The sequence below is a fragment of the Nicotiana tomentosiformis genome, chromosome 12, assembly GCF_000390325.3.
Source record: "Nicotiana tomentosiformis chromosome 12, ASM39032v3, whole genome shotgun sequence".
In the NCBI taxonomy this organism is placed as follows: domain Eukaryota; kingdom Viridiplantae; phylum Streptophyta; class Magnoliopsida; order Solanales; family Solanaceae; genus Nicotiana; species Nicotiana tomentosiformis.
In genome coordinates this window covers 77,489,305-77,511,332 of record NC_090823.1, presented here as the reverse complement: position 1 = coordinate 77,511,332, position 22,028 = coordinate 77,489,305, and the positions used below count along the sequence as shown (strand labels likewise).

At 35.4% G+C, this 22,028-nt stretch overlaps 1 protein-coding gene across 1 annotated transcript; it reads right to left on the bottom strand.

The window, feature by feature from the left end:
- Nucleotides 1-1,230: 1,230 nt before the first annotated feature.
- Nucleotides 1,231-14,065, bottom strand: LOC104113173 (putative multidrug resistance protein). Its single transcript, XM_018776685.3, has 7 exons — nt 13,837-14,065; nt 8,675-8,729; nt 8,236-8,420; nt 5,448-5,905; nt 3,980-4,520; nt 1,919-3,876; nt 1,231-1,820 (listed from the first exon to the last, which is right to left on the bottom strand). The coding sequence occupies exons 1-7, from the start codon at nt 14,020-14,022 to the stop codon at nt 1,445-1,447; spliced, it is 3,759 nt and encodes a 1,252-aa protein (XP_018632201.2). The 5' UTR covers nt 14,023-14,065; the 3' UTR covers nt 1,231-1,444.
- Nucleotides 14,066-22,028: the final 7,963 nt, after the last annotated feature.

Sequence of the window (22,028 nt, the reverse complement as noted above, 5' to 3'; positions counted from 1 at the left end):
CGTTCTTCCTTTTTATGGAGATCATATACATCCCAAAGAAGCTCACATCATCCTACGTTTGATAAATACGTTGTTCCAGCCCTCGAATAATGGAGATAATCAGTAGAGAAGAATCAATGGAACAAACATAATTGTACTCGCATTGTTTATCAATAAAATTATGTCTTTTCATATTTATATTGTGATTGCAGTTTATTTTTTGTATTGAAAAATTTATTGCAAACGAATTGACACGCCCAGTGGGCCACAAAGAAAATATATTCTGGAAAAATCCTTAATTGACTACTTCAACATTTTATCTATTGGGGCTAGCCACAATTTGTAGCATAATCCACGGGAGGCACACAAAACATTTACGCTTTCTTCCAACTGGGTTTGCTATTTTTTCCTCTAAATCCAATCCTTAAATAGTGAAGTGATTAAATCAATGTTTTTGTAAAGTCCTTTTGTTGTTGTTCAAAGACCAATTTGGTTCCGGAGGTTTCTCATCACTTTAGCATGTTTGGTAAAAAAAATCAAAATACGCATGATAAAATATGTCATGTATACTATTCTTATACTTATATAATACCAAGTTAAAAATATATGTATACATTTGGTATAGTACACGTATGCAATTAATGTAATATTTATACATATTCATCAAACAAAAATGTCACATGTATTATTTATATGCTTATACTATACCGAAAATTGATACCATAGCAAGAGAAATTGGTTGTCATTGCAATGTGAGGGCAACTGGTGGAGTTAAGATATTACTGCGACACTATAAGTTCTAGTCCATAACAGTTCAGGATAGTATTTAATCTGTGCTGCTTTTAGCTAGCGAATTGGGGAAAAACTTTCCCTAGGAGGTGTGCTTCATATTTCCCCAGCTGCTAACAGGTATAGTCTATAGAAGATTTTTTTGTTTGTAGATTAGCAAACTGCGTTAGTTTGCTGGGATTGTACAGTACTTTATAATTAATAAAATTTCTAATTATCAAAAAAGCAAAAAAAAAAAAAAAAAAAAAAAAACCTTACTGTGAGGGTGTCAACAGGCTAGTCTTTTTGTTGGACTCTCCTGGTTGAGTCTATAACATTCATTAATCTTGTATAACAAAAATTAAATAAACTTTTACATTCATTACAGATATTCACTAATAGAAACATCCATCAGATTTCACGGGAATACAGTGAAATTAATGAACTCAATTTATACAGACTTCATTAGTTGTATTCCTTTGCACCATTTAGAAGCTTCGATCATATACATTAAATATCAGTGAATTTTGTAAGTTAAGATTTAAGTAACAAAAGAAAAATGATAACATTCAGAAGTCTCAAGTTAGTAACTTTAATGAACAGAATACCTATATACTCAATCAAACAAGGAAAAGAAGTGCCAATAAGGTCGAACAAAAATAAATATAGTAACTTGCATTTTGAGCAAAAATCTATTTTACCGAGCAGGAGAGTAGCCAGACTGCAACTTCATCAGTGCATAATAGGAACCATTCTTTCCAAGTGCAAGCAGCTGAGAATGTGATCCTTGTTCTACAACTTTTCCATTTTTTATCACAGCTATGGTATCTGCCTTCTGTATCGTTGATAAGCGATGAGCTACAACTACACTAGTTCTACTGATCATCATCTTCTCCAATGCTTCTTGTACCAAATTCTCAGATACACTGTCAAGTGCACTAGTCGCCTCGTCTAGTAGAAGTATAGTTGGATTCTTTAGTATCGCTCGTGCAAGTGCTATTCTTTGCCTTTGCCCTCCAGAAAGTTGGACTCCTCTTTCACCACAATAAGTTTCATAGCCATCCTTCATAGCACTGTAGTACAAGATTGCAGTTTATTAGCAGTTGTTTCTTAAATGAAACTGAATGGCATTAGCAGAGGAATGGAGAGATTTAAAGTTATATGATCATACCTTATAAATTCATGAGCATTAGCTCGAATTGCAGCGTTCTTGATTTCAGACTCCATAGCATCTTCTTTCCCATAAATGATATTGTCGCGTATCGTTCCAGCGAAAAGGGTAGGTTCTTGACTCACTAGAGCAATTTGTGATCTTAAGCTCTTCAAGTTGTAGCTTTTGATGTTTCTGTCATCAATCAGAACTTGACCCTTTATTGGATCGTAGAATCTTTCTATCAAGCCAATAATGGTGGATTTTCCAGAACCACTTTGTCCAACAAGTGCTACTGTTTTTCCAGACTCAATTTTCAGATTCATGCCTTGGAAGATTGCTTGGCCAGGCCTAGACGGATAATAAAAGAACACATTCTTCAGCTCTATCTTTCCTTTTAATGCATTTGTAACTTTAAGTCCTTCAGGATTCTCAGGTTCGATCTCAGTCTTCCGATCTAAGATAGCGAAAATAGATGCTACTGCACTGCTACCTCTTGCCAAATCAGAAGTCATACTTCCAGTATCTGCTATATTCTTTCCGGTGCTCATCAAAAGGAAGAAAACTTGAAACAGGTGCTTTGAACTGAGTAAGTTTTTGTTCATTAGTCTTCCCCCGTACCAATATGTCAAGGCAATGGCAGCTGTGGTTAGAAATTGAGAGCAAAACAAGCCAGCACCAGAAAGCAATGACTGTCTAATATTTTCTTTTCTGGGGCCTTTCTGAGTTTTTGCAAAGAGGTCCAACATTCTATCTTGAGAAGAGAAGGCAGTGATAGTCCTGTGATTGATCACTGCTTCACTTGCTAGTTGGCTTCCTTCATTCTGTGCCTTTTGGGATCTTTCTGACATTCTTTTCATCAGAACACTACGCGAGTAGAAGCTTGCGATGAGCAAAGGTTGTATAGATATTAGTACAATAGCAACTCTCCATGAGACAATTAATGCAAGCACAAAAGCAACCGAGGCACTGGCGAAAACCTGTATTAGCAATGACATACGATCACCAACAAGGGATCGAACCATACGGGCTTCAGTGGAGAGCCTAGCACAAACAGCTGCACTGGTGTTCTGTTCTTGATCAAACCAGCCCACTTCAAATGTCAGTAAGTTTGAGAGCACCTTTTCCCTGACTCTCTTGGTCAATTTCTCTCCCATTTTAGCAAAATTGTAATGTTGGAGTAGATTAGCAACAAAACTGCTCAAACCTATGCTCAAAAAGACTATGCTATAAACTTTGATCTCTGACTTTATTTTTGAAATATCATTTGATGTGTATGCTGATACAACTGATCCCAAGCAAAACGCATAAACCGGTTGAAGTGTACCAAAGGTAATAGTTCCAAGACATCCCAACAAAGCTATCTTCCACTCTGGTGCATTCATTTGGAGCAAACGCCACATTGAAGGGCTTGGATAAGAGAAATTCTCTAAATACTCATCATCACTATCATAATAAGAACATGTATGAACTGAGGGAGCATAACTTATACTTATTGCTGGGCTAAAGGGAGAAGCAGGGCTACTTTGCCAATTTGACGTCGACACAAAAGGGGACCTAGGCACGTTGGCATAACACCTTCTTGTGTAGCTTCCCGTCTCTTTACTAAGATATGGACTAGATGACCCTTTACCATTTGCTGTTGATTTCTGCAAGTTTACCATTTTAAAGTAAACTCCACCTTCTTCATAACTCTTACTCATTAGTTCATCATGAGAACCAGATTCAACGATTCTCCCTGACTGAAGGACTACAATGTTGTCAGCCCTGCGTATAGTGGTGAGGCGATGGGCAATGATGATAGTTGTCCTTCCTTGTGAAGCCTGATCAAGGGCCTCCTGAACAATTCTTTCTGATTGTGCATCCAGAGCACTTGTAGCTTCATCAAGTAGAAGAATTTTCGGGTCTTTAATCAATGCCCTTGCTATCGCAATCCTTTGCTTCTGGCCTCCAGACAATTGAAAACCACACTGTCCTACCTATAATCCAATTGGAAATTTGTCAAAATCCAGTCGAATAACAAAAAAGAACGGACAACAACATCTATTCCAAAAGAGCAATAAGCAAAAGATATTAGCTTACAGGAGTATCATATCCATCAGGTAAAGAGGCTATAAAGCCATGTGCATTTGCAGCCTTAGCAGCTTCAACAACCATTTTTATTGAAGCACCTTCTTTTCCAAAGAGTATATTTTCCTTTATGGATGTAGCAAATAGAACAGGCTCCTGATTTACAAGCCCCATCTGAGATCTCATCCATTTAAGCTGCAGTTTCTTAGTTTTATGTCCATCAAGTAAGATATCTCCATTTATTGGATCATAAAACCTTTCTAGCAAAGAAATGACAGTAGACTTTCCAGAACCACTGCCTCCCACAATTGCTACTGTTCTTCCAGCTTTCACTTTAAGATTAAAATTTTGGAGGATCGGGACATCTGGTCTTGACGGATAGCTAAAAGTCACCTCCTTAAACTCAATATCTCCTCTTACATACGCTAGAACTTTCCCTTTCCCATCTTCTGAATCTATTTGAGGAACACGATCGACTAGTTTGAAAATTCTTGAAGCAGCAATTGTTGCCTCAGTGATGAATGAGATATTAGGAAGTGCACTCATACAAGACCTACAATCAGAAAACCAAGCCTTGGCAATATCAAGATTTGCTAAAATAATTGTCATATCTTGTTTCCACTTATCTAATTTTCAATTAAATAGAAACAAAGTGAATACAGCTTTATGTTCTTTCGTTGATCAAATAAAATGAGGAGCGAAGAGTAAACTTCAATATGATAACTGAACTTTATCCAATCTAAAAGTTTAAAGTCACATGATCAGAAAAATGAGAAAAATGGAGTTTTTGAAAAGAAAAAGAAATTTATTTTATCATTTAGACCAAAAAAATATTATAATTCTTAAGAACTCAACGGGCCCTTCCCCTTCGAATCAAACAAACAAAGAAGGGAATCCGCTTTCATATTGACGATTCAATTCATTCGATTACTACAGGATGAATCCAATTCACAAAACTTCCTTTCTTAGATCAAAGCAAAATAAACTTTAGCCATTATAATAGTAAGATTACTAAATTCTATCTGCTACTACATTGAAGTCACAAAACTATTTCTTGTCACATTAAAGCAACTGAACTTTATCCGCTATAATAGTAAAGTCATTATACTTATCCACTATAATAATAAAACCGAATCTTAATGATTCACTTGTTGGGATGGCGGAAGATTAATTCATGTATATGAGATGTAAGAAGTCACTAGTTAACCCTACAAATGAAATATGGATTGAAAGAGATCTAGCTCTACCAAACTTTTCTGGATCATCCCAACATTCCCCACTTGTTTGACTATTGCTGAGCAGTTTTTGGATATCAAATGGACCTTTCCAGAAGGTAATTATAATGTGGCCGATTTCAATCAAGGTGACTATACTGTTATAGTAAAGTTTAGTTGCTTTTCTGTTGTAGCGGCCACAGTTGAAGGTTCGTAGGTGCAATAAACTCGCAAATAGAATGAGGAGTGAATAAAATGAAACTTACAGTCCTCCAAGAATAACACAAAGAGCTGATATGAAAACGCGACCACCACTTTCTCCTCTATTAGCAACAAGAACACTCCCTGCCCAAGATTGAAATGCCCACGACACATAAATCATTCCCATACTTCCTAACAGCAACCCCTTAGTAAGCCCTTGCTTCACACCAAGATTCAAACTCTCCTCAAGAGCATGGCTGAATCTTGTCACTGTTTCATTTTCTCCAACGTAAGAGTAAACTGTGCGAATCGATGAAATTGCTTGTTCTGCTACATTTCCTGCAACTCCGTAGGCATCCTTCATTTTCATTCCCTGCCTCATAAGTAGCTGTCCAAATGCTACCCCAGGTATAACAAAACCAAGAGAGAATGGAAGTGAAACCAATGCTAGTCTCCATGAGAGGTAGAATGCAACTATTAGGCCAAAAATAAACGTTGACATGTGAGCAACACAATTAGGTATCTGCAAGATGGAGAAATGGGAAACTTTAAAAGATTTATCATTGATATCATGGGTACTAAGAGGTTGATTGATTTAGCCGCCTTTTTTGCCGTATATTCCCAAATTTATTTTGAAAAATCTGATTTGGGTGAAACTTGGTTTGAAGATGAAAATATGTTTGTACATTATTTTTCAAAACATATTTCACTTTTTTTTTTTTAAATATATGAAACATGACTTATATCATAAGTTCTAAAAACTATCACAAATACCCAACAGTACCTTCATCAATAACATTCATTATCATTATCACAAATCATAGTCTTTAACATAAATAAATTTGGTACAAAATTATCATTTTTGTAATGAACTACATAATATACTATCAGATGACCGAGGAGACCAAGCAGCATTGTTACAAAATAATAAATGATAGACTCTTTTATAAAATATAAAAGTTTGAGACGATTTTTAAAAATTGTAAGTAATATTTTGGGCCAAAATTGGGATTCGGAGTTTTGAGTTTTGGGAATTTGCCAAAATATGAATAAAATTTATGAACAAACATGTATTTGTCAAAAAATATTTGGAAAAATATTAGCAAAATCTATGACCAAACGGGTAATGTATCGTCGCCAAACTTTATCCACTAAACTTTATAGCAAAATCATACTATATATATATAAACAGTTTTTTCTCACGTTAATGTAACATACTTTACACACTATCACGTTATTTATTAGCACATTAAAATAAATGAACTTTTACTTTAGTAGCAATAAAGCGTTAAACTTTACCCACATACCGATCCATAAAAAATGACTTTAAGGCCTTTGGCACACCCCTTATAAAAATACTAACTACTAGAGAGAGAAAATATATTTTGATTAAATTATCCTTAATTAAAATTTATATATTGTTAACTTGATATATTCGGATATATAAAATAAGGACAAATTTTAAAAAACTAAAGTTAATTCATTCTTGATTATGTAAAAGGACACTTATTTTGGACCAAAATAAAGACGTCAAAAAATCACTTATTATGGACCGAATGATATAAAAAAGTGACCTTGATGAGGTGGTTTTGTCGTTATAGTAGTAAAGATTAGTACTTTACTGTTATAGCATGTAAAATTATTATAACAGGTAAAGATCAGTTATGTATTTTAATTTGACAAGAGATAGTTTTTTAATATTACTGCTATAGTGGGTAGAATTCAATTATTTTAATATGAAAAAAAATAGTTTTGTTTTATTTTTATAGTGGATAAAGTTCAATAACCATACGGTGAAATTAATTTGAAATTAATTTTGAGAAAATACATAGAATCTTATAGTATGATACGTTGAGAAAGAAAGATGACAAGACTTAAGGTGTGTTTGGTACGAAGGAATATATTTTTCGAAAAATATTTTTCTATTTTTTCATGCTTGGTTGGCTTAAATGTGTTGGAAAACATTTTCCCCGTGAACTCATTTGGAGGAAAATATTTTCCCTATCATAAGAAGAAAAAACAGTTTTCAACCTTCCCCACCCTATTCCCCGTCCCCACCAACCCACCCCACCCCCACCCCTACCCCCACCCCACTCACCCCCACACCCCACCCTAAATAGAAATATTATTAATAATATTTTCTTTTCATGTTATAAATAAAGTATTTCTTTTTCTTTTCAACAAATGGGTATTTTCTTTTTCATGATATAAAAAAGTTTTTTTTTGTTATTTTAATAAAAAAGTACTTTCTTTTCGAGTAAAAAATATTTTCTTTCATTTCAACAAAAAGAGTATTTTCTTTTCAAGATGTAGAAAAATTATTTTCTTCATTTCAACAAATGAGTATTTTCTTTTCATGATGTAAAAAAAATATTTTCTTTTCATGATGTAGAAACAGTATTTTCTTTTATTTCAACGAAATGAGAGTACTTTATAATCATGTTGTAGAAAGAGTACTTTCTTTTTTTTTTAAAAAGAGTATTTGCTTTTTAGTTACGGAACACAAATTTCAATTTTGTTTTTGCGTAAAAAAAAGTAAAACAACACATTAGTTCCTTTGGGGTTGTATGAATTTTTAAATGAAAAATTAAATTCTTGAAGAAATAGAGTCCTAAAAACGATGGGTATTTGAGGGGGAGGGGTGAGGAGAGTATCATAAAAATTATTTTCCTAAAAATTATTTTTTACTCTCTAACCGAACACTATGAAATTATTTTCCGGAAAAAAAATTTCACTGACCAACAAACAGGGAAAATAAGTGATAAAATCACTCATTTTCTATGAAAAACATTTTCCATGGAAAACATTTTCCTTCCTACCAAACACACCCTTAATACATCAAAATTGAAATACCTTCTCTGCAATAGCATCTTGAATAGAATGAGCATCAGCTGAAATTGTGGAAACAACTTGAAAACTACTGGATGAAGCATTTTGGCTGTCAAAGAAACTAACTTCTTGCCTGAGGACAGATTTTAAATACTCCATCCTTATGCGAGATGTTTGCCTCTCTGCAGTTCTTGTCCAACAAATTCCTCCTACAAGTTTCAGAAACACTATCATGCATAATACTTCATTTTCAAACTTAGTAAACAAGTTTATGAGCTAACACTGAGATTTTAACAATATTAGTGTATTTTTATCCGTTATAGCATATAAGTTACCTTATTTTCATATCACTAATTTATTTTTTTATTAACGGTTTTAGAAATTTTTTTAAGTGAATCAAGAGAAGTTAGTAGATAAACTCATGAACATATGCTCATGCGTAAAAAAAAGGTGTTATACGTACCAAGGCAGGCAGATATACCAACTCCAATTGCAACGAAGAGCAACCTGAGAGAGTACTGTTTCAAAGACATGGGGAAAAAATTGTTTTATTTCTCTAAAAATTTATGATTATGGCAAACAAACTCTAGGCTAAGTAAATAGGGGGTGGTTAGTTTATAGTCTAATATACGGGAACTATAATGTACGAATTATTTATGCAATAAATAATAATATTGTAATGCAATGGACAGTGACACATGGATTCTTTTGCAGTAAATAATGATCCTCGTATTATTAATACACGTATTCTTATTATCCCACATCTATAATGTACAAACTGTTACATTGATTTCATATAAGTTATACAAGAATAAGTAATACAACCAGTTGCAAATGTAGCACACAACTAACATGATCAATTGAATCCAACATTTTCAACGTAGAGCATATATATATATATATATATATTTGTGAACTCATAAGTTCAGAAGTGTAGTGAGTTCAATGTTAAGAACTTCAAGTTTGAACCAATCAAATTTAAATCTTGAATCTGCATTTGGATACAACACATAATTTCCAATATCATAAGTTATACGAAGTTTATTACTGTTATATTAACTATATAGATTAAATTGGTTACCTCGTTAAATCCTTGTATTATTTTTTCTCTATATTTACTTTGAGTGATTATGTACTAATTAATCCACGATCTTCCGCAACAATTAGTATCAGAGTAAGGTTAGAGTATTTACATATAATAAGGTTAAGATATCTTCATTATCTTTAACAAAGTATAAAGAAATTCGATGGGGTTTCTAGTTTCATTCTACGGAAGATTACGATCGTCCCTGGTATTATAAAGGTTGTGGAAGCAAATTGATGAGGATTTTTCTGAAGAGATGATAGAGAGAAGGCAAACTTGAAGGAGAGGAATTTGAGTGTGATCTTCATGAGCATTACAGATAGCGTTCTTCGGGAAATTACTGAAGAAACTTCTGCAGCAACGACATGGAAGAAGCCAGAAGATCTGTATTCTGAGAAATCGCTGATAAACCTTGATGAGTTTAATCCAATTACAATGGACTTGAAGAATGCGGAAAGCAAAATTGAGGGTGAGGATCAGGTCTTAATTGTGTTATGTTGTATACCACCATCTTACGACACTTTTGCTAATACGTTGCTATATGAGAAAGACTATATTTCACTGAAAAATGTTAGTAATGCACTAAAATCGAAAGAGTTGAAAAGTGCTTTCTAGATAGCAGAACTGATGGTGAGGGTCTTGTCAGTAGGGGAAGAATACAACAAAAAGACTTTAATACAAAAAGGTTAACAACCAGATCGAAGTCCAGATCAAGAAAGCATAACTATTATGAGTACAAGGAGCGAGATCAATACAAGAGAAATTGTCCAAAGCTAAAAGAAAAAAAAGGGAAGCAGAAAGAAGATAATTTTACAAATATTGTTGACACTGAAAATAATTCTAATGATAGTGACTTTTTAGAGAAAGTTTGTACCATGAGTTCAAGTCATAAGCAGAATTTCTGGGTTCTTGATTCTAGTGCTACTTTTTATATGTATCCGCACAAGAATTACAAGAATTAGTTTGCAACTTATAAGCAAATGAGTGGGAGTGTCTACATGGGTGATAATAATCCATTACCAATAGAGAAAATTGATAGCATTAGATTGAGAATGTTCGATGGAATTATCATAAATATTGCGTGTTGGCATGTTCCGCGGTTAAAGAAAAATATGCTTTCTCTCTCAGCTTTGGATGATCAAGGGTATAAGTTCTACTCCAAGAATAAAAACCTAAAATGTGTAAAGGATCCACGCTACTCATGAAAGACAAACTGTATTCTAAATTATATCATCTTCAGGCAAGTGAAGTTGAAAGAGAAGCTATTGTAGCTTCTGGATAAAGTGATTTGAATCACTCTCAATTGTGACACTTGTAACTTGGTCATATGAGTGACAAGGAATTGTCTTTGTTGAATAATCAAAACTTGATGGATGGGTATAACAATCAAGTTTGTGTATTTGGTAAACAGAAAAAGATAAAATTCAGCAAGAAGGCAGAACACAAGACCAGAAACAAGTTAGATTATATACATTTAGACTTGCGTGACCTTCCCTCTAAGAGTGGTGCTAAGTATTTTATGAGTTTAATTAATGATTAATCAAGATTGGCGTGGGTGTATTTTCTGAACAAAATATGAGGCATTTTCGATGTTTGTTAAATTGAAAACGATGGTTGAGAGGTAGACGGAAAGAAAAGTTAAACATCTTCGGACTGACAATGTATTGGAATTTTGCAATTCTGAGTTTAATGATTTCTGCAGCAGATAGGGCATAGTGAGACATCACACTTATGTCGGAATACCATAACAGAATGATGTTGCAGAATGCATGAAGAAAACAATTTATTATAGGGCACGAAGCACACTTTCATACTCATGTGTTAGCAAGGTTTTTTTGGGTTGAAGCGATCAATACAACTTGTTATTTTATTAACATATCTTCATCCATAACTATTGAGTTTAAAACTCATTTTGAGGTATGGTGCGGTTTGCCTACTGATTATTCAAATCTGAGTAATTGGTTGTCCTGCTTATACTTATGTGAGGGATGGAAAACTTGAGCCGAGGGCGAAGAAGTACATATTTCTAGGATATGCAACTGGAGCGGAAGGTTATAGATTGTGGTACACAGATCAAAAGACTCCAGGGTTTAATTATTAATAGGGATGTGACATTTGATGAATCTGCGTCACTAGACAGTCACATAGAGAAGGAAATATCAGAAACAGATCGTGGTGTTAGTGACCGTATAGAGCTAGAAATTAAATCTTCACTGTCACATCCCAGTAATTATAAATTAGAGAAAGCGGAGAAGGTGCAAAATATTAATCAAGATGATGGTATTAATACACATGTGCAACATCAACCATATAGCATCGCAACATGCAGAGAGATGAGAGTGATCAACCGACCACAAAAGTTTGCAAACGTAGGTGATGGTAATCTTCTTGAATATGCAAATTTTGTAGAATTTGCTTTGTCTGTTGCCGAGAGCATTGATGTGCTTGAGCCTAATGGCTATAAAAAAGCTATTTCTCGTCCAAAAGTAGATCAATGGGTTGATGCTATGGGTGAAGAGATGGAGTCTCTTCATAAGAATTATATACAGAAGTGTGTTCCATTACCAAAGAGGCAGAAGGAATTAGGCTGCAAGTGGATTTTCAAAAGAAATGAGGGAAGTCCATGGGTTGAAGCACAAAGGTACAAGACAAGGTTAGTAGCCAAAAGTTTTACACAAAGCGAGGGGATATCTTACAATAAAGTATTCTCTCCAGTGGTAAAGCATAGATCTATCAGGGTCTTACTGGATTTGGTGGCTCTTCATGACTTAGAGCTAGAGCAGTTGGATGTGAAAACTACGTTCTTGCATGGCAAGTTGGATGAACAATTTTATATGAGTCAACCTGAGGGATTCATTACTCCGGATAAGATAATTTATGTTTTCTTGCTTAAGAAATCTTTATATGGTCTGAAACAGTTGCCTAGGTAGTGGTTTAAAAGATTTGATACATTCATGATTCAAAGTACCTTTTCTCGAAGTGCATACGATAGTTGTATGTATTACAAGAAGCTTGAAGATGGTTCTTGGGTGTATTTGTTGTTATTTGTGGATGATATTATCCGACTGAAGAAGCAACTAGGTGAAGAGTTTGAGATAACGGATTTGGGTGTTGCAAAGAAGATATTAGGGATGAAGATTACTCGAGATAGAAGGATTGGGAAGTTGATACTGCCTCAACGATCCTATATTGAGAAGGTCCTCAAGAGATTTAATATAATATGTGCTAAATCTGTATCTGTTACTTTTGCTTTCCATTTCAAGTTGTCTACAAACACGTTACCAAAAACAGACAAGGAGATGGAGCAAATGTCCAGTGTTCTGTATTCTATATTCGAGTGTTGTATGTAGTATTATGTATGCTATGATTTGCACTCGCCCTGATATTTCACATGTTGTTAGTGTTGTGAGTAGATACATGGTGTGTTGGTAAAGAACATTGGCAGGCGGCGAACTGGATCTTGATATACCTAAAGGGTACTTTAGATATAGGCTTGACGTTTTACAAGACAAGTTGAGTGAATCCATAATTGGCTATGTCGGTTCAGATTATGCAGGGGAGTTGGATAAGAGAAGATCTTTGACAGGTTATGTTTTTACTCTTTCTGGTAGTGTCATCAGTTGGGAGGCGGCTTTGTAGTCTATTGTTTCTTTGTCTACCACTGAGACTGAGTATATGGCAATAACAGAAGCAATAAGGTTATTTGGCTACAAGTCTTGGTGAGTGATCTTGGACTGGCTTAGAAGAAGCTAAGTACCATTATTTTGTGACAGTTAGAGTGCAATTCATCTTTCTAAGAGTCAGATGTTTCATGAGAGGATGAGGCATACTAAAGTCGGACATCACTTTACTCTAGGCATTATATCAAAAAGGGTTGTTAATATGGAGAAAGTGTCTACGCATGATAATCCAGCTGATATGATGACCAAGGCAGTCCCGGGCAACAAGTTTAGGCATTGTCTAGACTTGATTAGTGTGTGCAGTACTCATTAGAGCCTTTAGAGGGCTGAGGACAAGGTAGAGAGGCGTTGTTCCTGTTGATGCAGAAAATTCAAGCCAAGAGGAAGATGTTATTTATGGCTCAAATTATTTTCTTTTACTGTTAGGAAACCCATAATCCCTATAGGTTTGGAAAACTCATTGTTCTAACAAATTTGAGAAAGAAAAACATATTGTGCTTGTCAGATTAGGTAAAACTTTCTCTTATAGGTTTGGGACTATTTGAGATCTATATATAATGGTTGTAGTTGGAAATTCTAGAGATTGTATTATGCTTTTCTTCTCATTCATAGTGGAAAACCCTCTCTACTTTTGTCCCAAGGATTAGGCTTAATCGAACCTTGTTAAATCTGTGTGTTATTTTTTTCCCCTATTTACTTTGTGCAATTATGTGCTAGTTACCCACGATCTACCGCAACATTTGTACTAGAAACCAAATAGTATTGTATAAGAAATACTGAAAGTTTACAGGAAGATTATATGTCAAATGAAAGGACCCCTAATTGCATCCAAGATCGAAGAAATAGAATGATAATACAAACCTTGTCAACAATTTCATTAGTAAAAGAAGCATCATCAGCACCTCCATAATCATCAATGATAGCACTGAGAATAAACATATTGAGTGGAGTCATCAGCCCATCTCCTATGCATCCTAAAGTCCCAAGACACATCACCAACTTATCAACGCCATCTGCATATCTGAATATCCCACTTTTCTTTCCCATTTCAAAAGCTAGTTATTAGAAGCTCAAAATCCCAGAGTACTTAAGCTATACAAAAATTCTGATTCCCTTCCAAAGTTTGCCTTTTCCATGTCTATTCTCTCAACTCTAGTATTTAATAAGTTACTTGCCAGCCGAACTATGACTACAAGACGTGTCGTTGTTTTATTTAGATTACATTCTGTACATTGATATTGTAAAATAATTTTTACATTATTCATATCATTTAAAAATAATTACAACTAACTGTTAATAAAATATGAGATTAGTAAGTTAAAAAATATAGTAGGTTATCCGCTGTTACATAAATTACATTGATAATATAAAAATACTTTAAGTCGTCCTTGTATACAATAGGTCAAATCATTTACTGCTACTCTTGCCGGCTACTCCTGTTATATTGGGTGTCACATTATACTGAAATTAGTGCGTTTGGAACCTATCAATTCTAAGTGTTACTTGTCAGGATTTTGATTGATCATTTAAAAACCATTTTTTTTGTTATATATGGTTGAGAAGTATCTGAAGTCTGGAGATAAAACCTGTTATCGTTTTCCACGAGGATCTTCATTGTGCTTTCAAGGAATGTATGAACTGACAAGGTCAAAATAAAGTATGTACTCGCGGAGATTAAATCCATGAATTTTGATAGCTTGAAAACGGCAACTTAGATTTATTCGCGCTAATTTAAATTGTTATAGTATATCATATCATATTTATATTTATATCTATGTCTATATTATTATAAAAGCACGAATATTCTATACTAAATATCGAACGATAAAAATATCCCTGAACTATTGATCGATTTTTATACCCTTAATTATTTATATTAGTATTTAGGACAAAACTAGAAATACAACGCGCTAGGATGAGTTCTTGCATTAGAATCCATTGCAAATTTGGATCTCTCTTTAGCGGCTGTGATTTATTACAACACGAAGTACACAATGTTTGGTGGATTTGAAAGTTCTATTATATGCAAAATTTTAATTGATTTTTGAAGAGATTTGACTTCCATTTTCTATACATGGTATCTTTATTTTCCATGCGGAATTTCAAACTAATATATATTTATATTATAAACTTCCTACCTAATTCAATAAGAAAAGATTAGTAATCAAAATTTAGTTCATTATAAAATTCTAAAAAATAATAATTTAAATGATTATTTTATCCAATGCGAAATTCATTTTTAAAAGGTAAAAAAGATAAATGATATTATATTTTATTAACGACCGTCTTGTTTTAAATATAATATAGATATAAATATAGACATAGATACAACAACAACAATAACAATATACCCAATATTATCCCACACCGTTACACCGTGGGTCTAGCTAGGGAGGGTAGTGTATACGCAAACCTTAACCCTACCTTATAGATATAGATAGTTAAAACAAAAAAGGAAAAGAAAGAGAAAAGAAACCATAACAAAAAAGATGTCATTCTCCAATTATATATTTTATCTCTATATCATAAGAAGATGTTGTTGGATAATATTAAATAACTTGCTTCTAATATAACGAGGAAAAAGAAAGGAATACGGATTTAAAAATATGCATTCTTTAAATTTGGTCCACATTCAAAAATAAATAAATTAGAATTTCATCTTCATCATTGGACACACGAGAAATAAGATTATTAACTACGGAGATCTGACAAAAAATATTGTTCAATGAGGTTATTGCTCTCATTCAAAGAAAGAATGATATTATTTTTCAACGAATAATATATATATATATAAAAAACAAAAGTTCCAATTCAATGAGGTTTTGTACTAAGTCAATTGCGTTACAATTGTTTTTCCCATATAGTATAATTGAATTAAGATTTACGTACAACAACGCATATACGTAGGAATTAGTTATACTAAAAGTGGGAAGCTCCTATCTTCAAAGTTATATTATAATTTTACCCCTGTAATAAACTAAAACTTAATTAAACATATAATAATTAGTACTTAATATTTTAGTTACATAATGGTTGAATTACAAGTTCAGCAGCACAACAATGAATTTACGACCTATCATTTAATCAATTCATCCTTGAATGTTTGTTTCCTTATCTTCCACGGATGAATAAATTTTATTGTTCCCTCAATATTCTAAGTTTACAAGATGGTTCATCTACCAAACCAAATATCCATTTATCTCTTTCCCATTTTCTAAATTTTCTTTATTCAAAATTCTACTTCTTTTTCAATGGACTAATTAATACACTTAATAATGATATTATGTAATTCTTTAGCGTACGTTACTTTTTCCAGCTACTCAATATAAAATTTAAATGATAGTGGTAAAATGACTCTTTGTTTTTTTTAATTGCTATAATCCTCATCTCTATTCATAAAAACTTCTCAATATATGTAAATCAAAGGTCACTCATTGAAAACTGAATTGATTATCCATGCATTAAATATACCAAATTAAAATTCTCTGCTAAAAACATCAGTATTAAACCAGAATTTAATGTACTATTCACTCCTTCAGAATTTTGTTTTTTTCTGTTCTTTATTTTCTTATAATTTTGTTGGCCTAGAATTATTGTAACTTTGGATGTAGTTCTATTTACCTTATATTTTTGTTTTGAGTAATATATTGATGTGTTAGTTTGGCTTGATAATAGTTGTTTCCAAATGCTATTTGTTCTTTTCTATTTTGTTTTTAGATTTTATCCTCTCTTTTTTTTTTTTTAGTTTGGTAAATTCATTTATTTGTTATTTCTGGCTAATAATATGATTTTCAATAGTTGTAGTTATCGATCTATTTTTTTTTGCTTCGTTTTGTTTTAAAACCTGGAAGTGGAACTCCTTGTCACGACCCAAAATCCATAAGTGCAGTGATGGCGCTGGACACCACTGTCAGGCAAGCCAACAATAATTACTTAATTGGGTTCTCATTTTATTATTTTGAAATCATATTTTCCTTCAATTTAAATAGTAAAGAATGGGGATTTACAGAGTAAATAATAATACTTTTAACAAATTCAATACAGAACAACCCATAATCATCCCAAAACCCGATGTCACAAGTGCATGAGCAATAACTAGGAATATAAAATAAAATACAACAGTTGTCCGGAATATAAATTGGACAGAAAAAATATAAATACTCTGAAGGCGACTCTGTTGGTTGCGGGTCGACAAATGGAATGCAACTCACCTAGGTCCCCGCATGTATACACGTCTCTGCTCTCACATGGGCTCTAGACATATATGTACATGCACAAAAATGTGCAGCAAGTGTAGTATGAGTACGTAAGCAACGTATACCCAGTAAGTATCCAGCCTAACCCCAGAGAAGTAGCAACTAGGGGTCGACATCGACACTTACTAGTGGTCTAATAAGGCAAATACAGTAAGAAGTAAAACAGATATGGGGCAGAATAAATTCGCGAATTAAACAAATATGAATATGTGGTACACTCTTCCTCCCAACAATAAACTCAACTCTCGATTAGCAGTCACCCCCTGTCCCAGAGTATATATATATATAATGGACCTCACCAGATGGGTCGCTACAATTCAAATCAGAAAAACTCCCAGATACACTGGCCCTTTGTACAATTAATATGCACGATTCCCTAGAAGGATTTTTATAAAAATATCGAGGCGTACGACCCGATCCCATCATAATATGGTATATAACCATAGATACATCTATTATATATATTGCTGAGGCGAACGATCCACTCCCATGAGAGTGTGGTGCATAATCCTGCCGAGGCGAACGGCCCGATCCCATAAAGTATGGTACATAATCCTGCCGAGGCGAACAACTCGATCCCATAAAGTGTGTGCACTACCGAGGGTCGAACGACACGAACCATATATGTATCTATCCTGCCAAGGCGAACGACCCGCTCCCATTAGAATAAGAAAGCTTTGATGGGTCCTTGACCCCACTCACGAAGGGACATGTGAGTTTTTAGGATAGCTTTGGGGAAAGTCCTTCGATGAGAATGCGTAACGCGGGGGAAATTCGTAAGAGGAGTACAACTATTTCGTGGCAAGTCATAAAGTTCATCCATCTCCACAATAATGAGTCTACCGCTCTACACAAGTCTACTCTCAAATTTTAAGATGTAATAAGGAACCTAAAAGTCAAGAGACAACTCAAATAGTATAGTTATAGCATGGCGTGAACCTGAGTCTAGACGGACAATAACATGAATATAGATACATACGGACTCTCGTTACCTCGTGCATACGTAGCTCCCGCAACAAGTAACAAATATCAATCACAACACCTAGGGGTTAGTTCCCCCTCACAGAGTTAGACATGAGACTTACCTTGCTCCGTAATTCCATAACTGGCTCCAAAGCCTCTCTAACACCTCAAACCGGTGCCCGTCGCCAAACTAGTCAATTAAGATGCAACCCAATCAAAATATACTCTAATACTCATAATTAATCAATTTATAATAATTTTCAATCCCGCTCAAAAAATCAATAAAGCAACCCTCGGGCCCATGTGCCCGGATTCTGAAGATTTTCGAAGATAACTATTACCCATAACCTCACGAACTCAACTATATAATTTATTTTTAATTCCATGTCCAAATTCGTGGTCAAAATCTAAAAATATCAATTTTTAGGTTTTCTATCAAAATTCCTCAATTTCTACCAATTTTTATGTTAACATCTACCCATAATCTATGTATTAAACTCACATTAAGTAGAAATTACTTACCTCACAAAGCTAGGTCGAAATCCCCTCCTTGAAGCTCTCAAATCGCCCAAGAGTGAATGAAAATGTGATAAAAATGGCCTAAGTCCCGTATTAAATGAACCCTCATTGCCCTGCGACTTTCGTACCTGCGGTGCTTTGGGACGCATCTGCGGTCCCGCACCTGCGAAAAATGCTTCGCAGGTGCTCCTTTCCTTCACTTGGCCGGGCTCCGCATCTGCAGACAAGGAGGACCGCTTCTGCGAGCCTAGCCGCACCTACGACCATGTCTCTCGCACCTGCGCCCAATCTTCTGCTTCTGCAGATTCTGGGCTGCCCTCCATTTCTCGCATCTGTGGCTCGTGGCTCGCACCTGTGAGCCTGCACCTGCGACTGGCCAAGAGCAGGTGCAATTATGACAGATCTGGAAGCTCCAACTGTTACTCCAAGCTTCCGACTTGGTTTGAGCCTCGTCCGATGGATACTCGGAGCCCCCGAGGCCCCGTCCGAACATACCAACAAGTTTACAATCATATAGCGGACTCGCTTGAACTCTCGGAACGCCCGAAACAACATTAAAACTAAGAATCGCACCCCAAAACCAATTGAATCAAACTTATGAACTTCAAGTTCTTCTATTCACTCTAAATGCGCCGAAACGTACTTAGACTACTCGGATTGACACCAAATTTTGTGTGCAAGTCTTAAATGATATTACAGAACTATTCCCGATCTTGGAATTCCGTTTGGACCTTGATAACACCAAAACCCGCTCCAAAAAAAATTTAAAGAACTTCAAAATTATTCAAGAACCAACTTCCACAATAGGCGTTGAAACGCTCCCGGGTCATCCAAAATCCGATACGGACATACGCCGAAGTCCAAAATTATCATACGAACCTGTTGGAACCTTCAAATCCCAATTCCAAGGTTGTTTGCTCAAAAATTACCCTATAGTGAATTCCTTCAACTTATAGCTTTCGGAATTAGAATTTTTCTTTCCAAATCAACTTCGAACTTCCTGAAATTAAATTTCGACCACGCGTACAAGTCATAATATCTGAAGTGAAACTGCTGAGGGTCTCAAACCGTTGAATGACGCGCTAGAGCTCAAAACGACCGGTCGGGTCGTTACATTCTCTCCCACTTAAATATACGTTCGTCCGCGAACGTGCAAAGAACTGCTCTGGAGTTGTCTGAAATCATTGTTTAACACCTCGTGCACCTACCCGTGCTACCATAACCCAGTTGAGCACGTTTGCTTGAGCAAACCTGAAAATCCTCCCTTTTATCTAGTCAAATAAGCCTTAGAGCCAAATTTCAACATCTGAAATCTCTACCAGGTCTGTTTCCAACATACGAACACCGTATTAATCACTACACGATGCACCAACACATGTTTGCATACCTTCGCGGAATCTACACCATGAACCGCATAATTCACATGACCATAATAACATCCTCTGATAACAACAGCCGAAATCCCACGAAGTCAATGCTCACAACACTCCTCATGACCCATATAAGTCATGTTCCAACTCTTGCAATACTGCCACGACAGAGAAGATGTGTAGAACTCATAACCACCTGCCGAATCACAATTTATGGAGTCTCTCCTCCCGACAAGAACCATTACCTCATTCTGGACTGAATAACAATATTTACTTTTTAATATGCTTCATATAAATCTGATCACACTGATCCCAGGTCCAATAATCTCGTCTCACCTAGTACAAGCTGCTCAGGCAATAAGCCACCTCAGACAGTGGCAAAAGTCTCGTATGATGCCATAATGTGCCAACAAGCTACAGACCCGAAGGCGATACATAAGGAAAAACGAACTCAGGAAAGAACTACTCAACCCACGTAACTAATTAAATAACCGAAAGGATGTTATGAACCTTCCTCAGGAAATGAGAAGCAAAGCACGCAATAATAGATATGGGAAACTGTACTTAATAACACACTGTTGTGGCGTGCAACCCGATCCACACACGATACCCTTGCGGCGTGCAACCCGATCCAACCATGATACCCGTGGCGGTGTGCCACACGATCCAATCAACATATCTGTGGCGTCGTGCCACCCGATTCAACCATATACCCGTGGCGGCGTGCCACCCGATCCACACATGATAATATAAACAAAACACACATCATCTCGTAACGCTCATACACACGAAATGCCCGAATATCAACTATAAGCACGCCAAGTGCATAATACAAATCCTGGGGAGACGGGTAGCGTCACGCGCTACAAAACTCAAGCACCACTAAGGTGCGATATATAACCTGCATCTCGAGAGCCATCCTGCTCACATAATACCACAAACCATACGTGATCTCAATACGAGTGCGAATAATCACACCACCTCACAACCCACTTGGAATAATATAGATTACATGGGATAGCTGACGACAGGAATAATGTCCAAGGCCCGACGACCCTTCCGAAAACAACGCTATGCTGATATGAGCACATCTGGCCTGATATAAAGCCCATATTCCCATTTAGATCCATCCACGGACCTCAACCGATTATGATCATACCATGCTTGGCTAAATATCCTCTCAAGAACACACAATGACCTATTCACGACACATAAGAACAACCGTCAAATCTGGAACAAACTTCCACATTCCACAACCAAATAAACCGAGCGCCCTTCAAGCATAAATTTCATATTAGTGATAGTACCACAATCTCCATACTTGGTTTTAAATCTTTAATCAACCAAGTGACTACACGTCACACTTATACAATCTTTCTGTGGGGCACACTCCCACGACCCTCCGCATAAGGTAACAAGTCTGCACATCTATACCACCGGTCACGCTAATGCCGTAAAGCAAATCTAGAAGCCGCAAATCAGTACACAAAGCTTCTTACACAGAACGCCGATCTCAGGTGACACTAAAGACAATACCAGCTCACTCTAAACATCTGAATTCTTCCCTGATCATCCGAGCTCGTGACATTCTTGTCAACACCGAACCACATCCTTGATCCTCAGCTTCCAATTTTCCATGCCGCTCGCTGCACCTAACATGCCAACACATGATAGTACCAGAATTCCATAATAACCCCTTATCCACTAATAGGATAAACACTTCATCATATAGAAACCTTTTACTTAGCTCATTTTGGAAGAACCAATGCAACACGCAACCTAATTCCCAAACCGCAGAAAATACAACCCCATGTTGTAATCTAAACTTCCATAACTCTTCTAGAAATCCCTTTACATAACAAAGCCATACGAATCGAATACCTCCCAAATCAACCAAGTTGTGGTGGTACTCAAGCCCAAGTGTACAACCACAAACTACATGTAT

Excerpts from the sequence above, each read along its gene's own strand:
- LOC104113173 (XM_018776685.3), bottom strand. The coding sequence starts at position 14,022 with ATGGGAAAGAAAAGTGGGATATTCAGATATGCAGATGGCGTTGATAAG. Across the intron at positions 8,421-8,674 it reads TGGTATATCTGCCTGCCTTG|GAGGAATTTGTTGGACAAGA; the intron begins GTACGTATAACA and ends TGAAACTTGTAG. Across the intron at positions 1,821-1,918 it reads AATGCTCATGAATTTATAAG|TGCTATGAAGGATGGCTATG; the intron begins GTATGATCATAT and ends CTTGTACTACAG.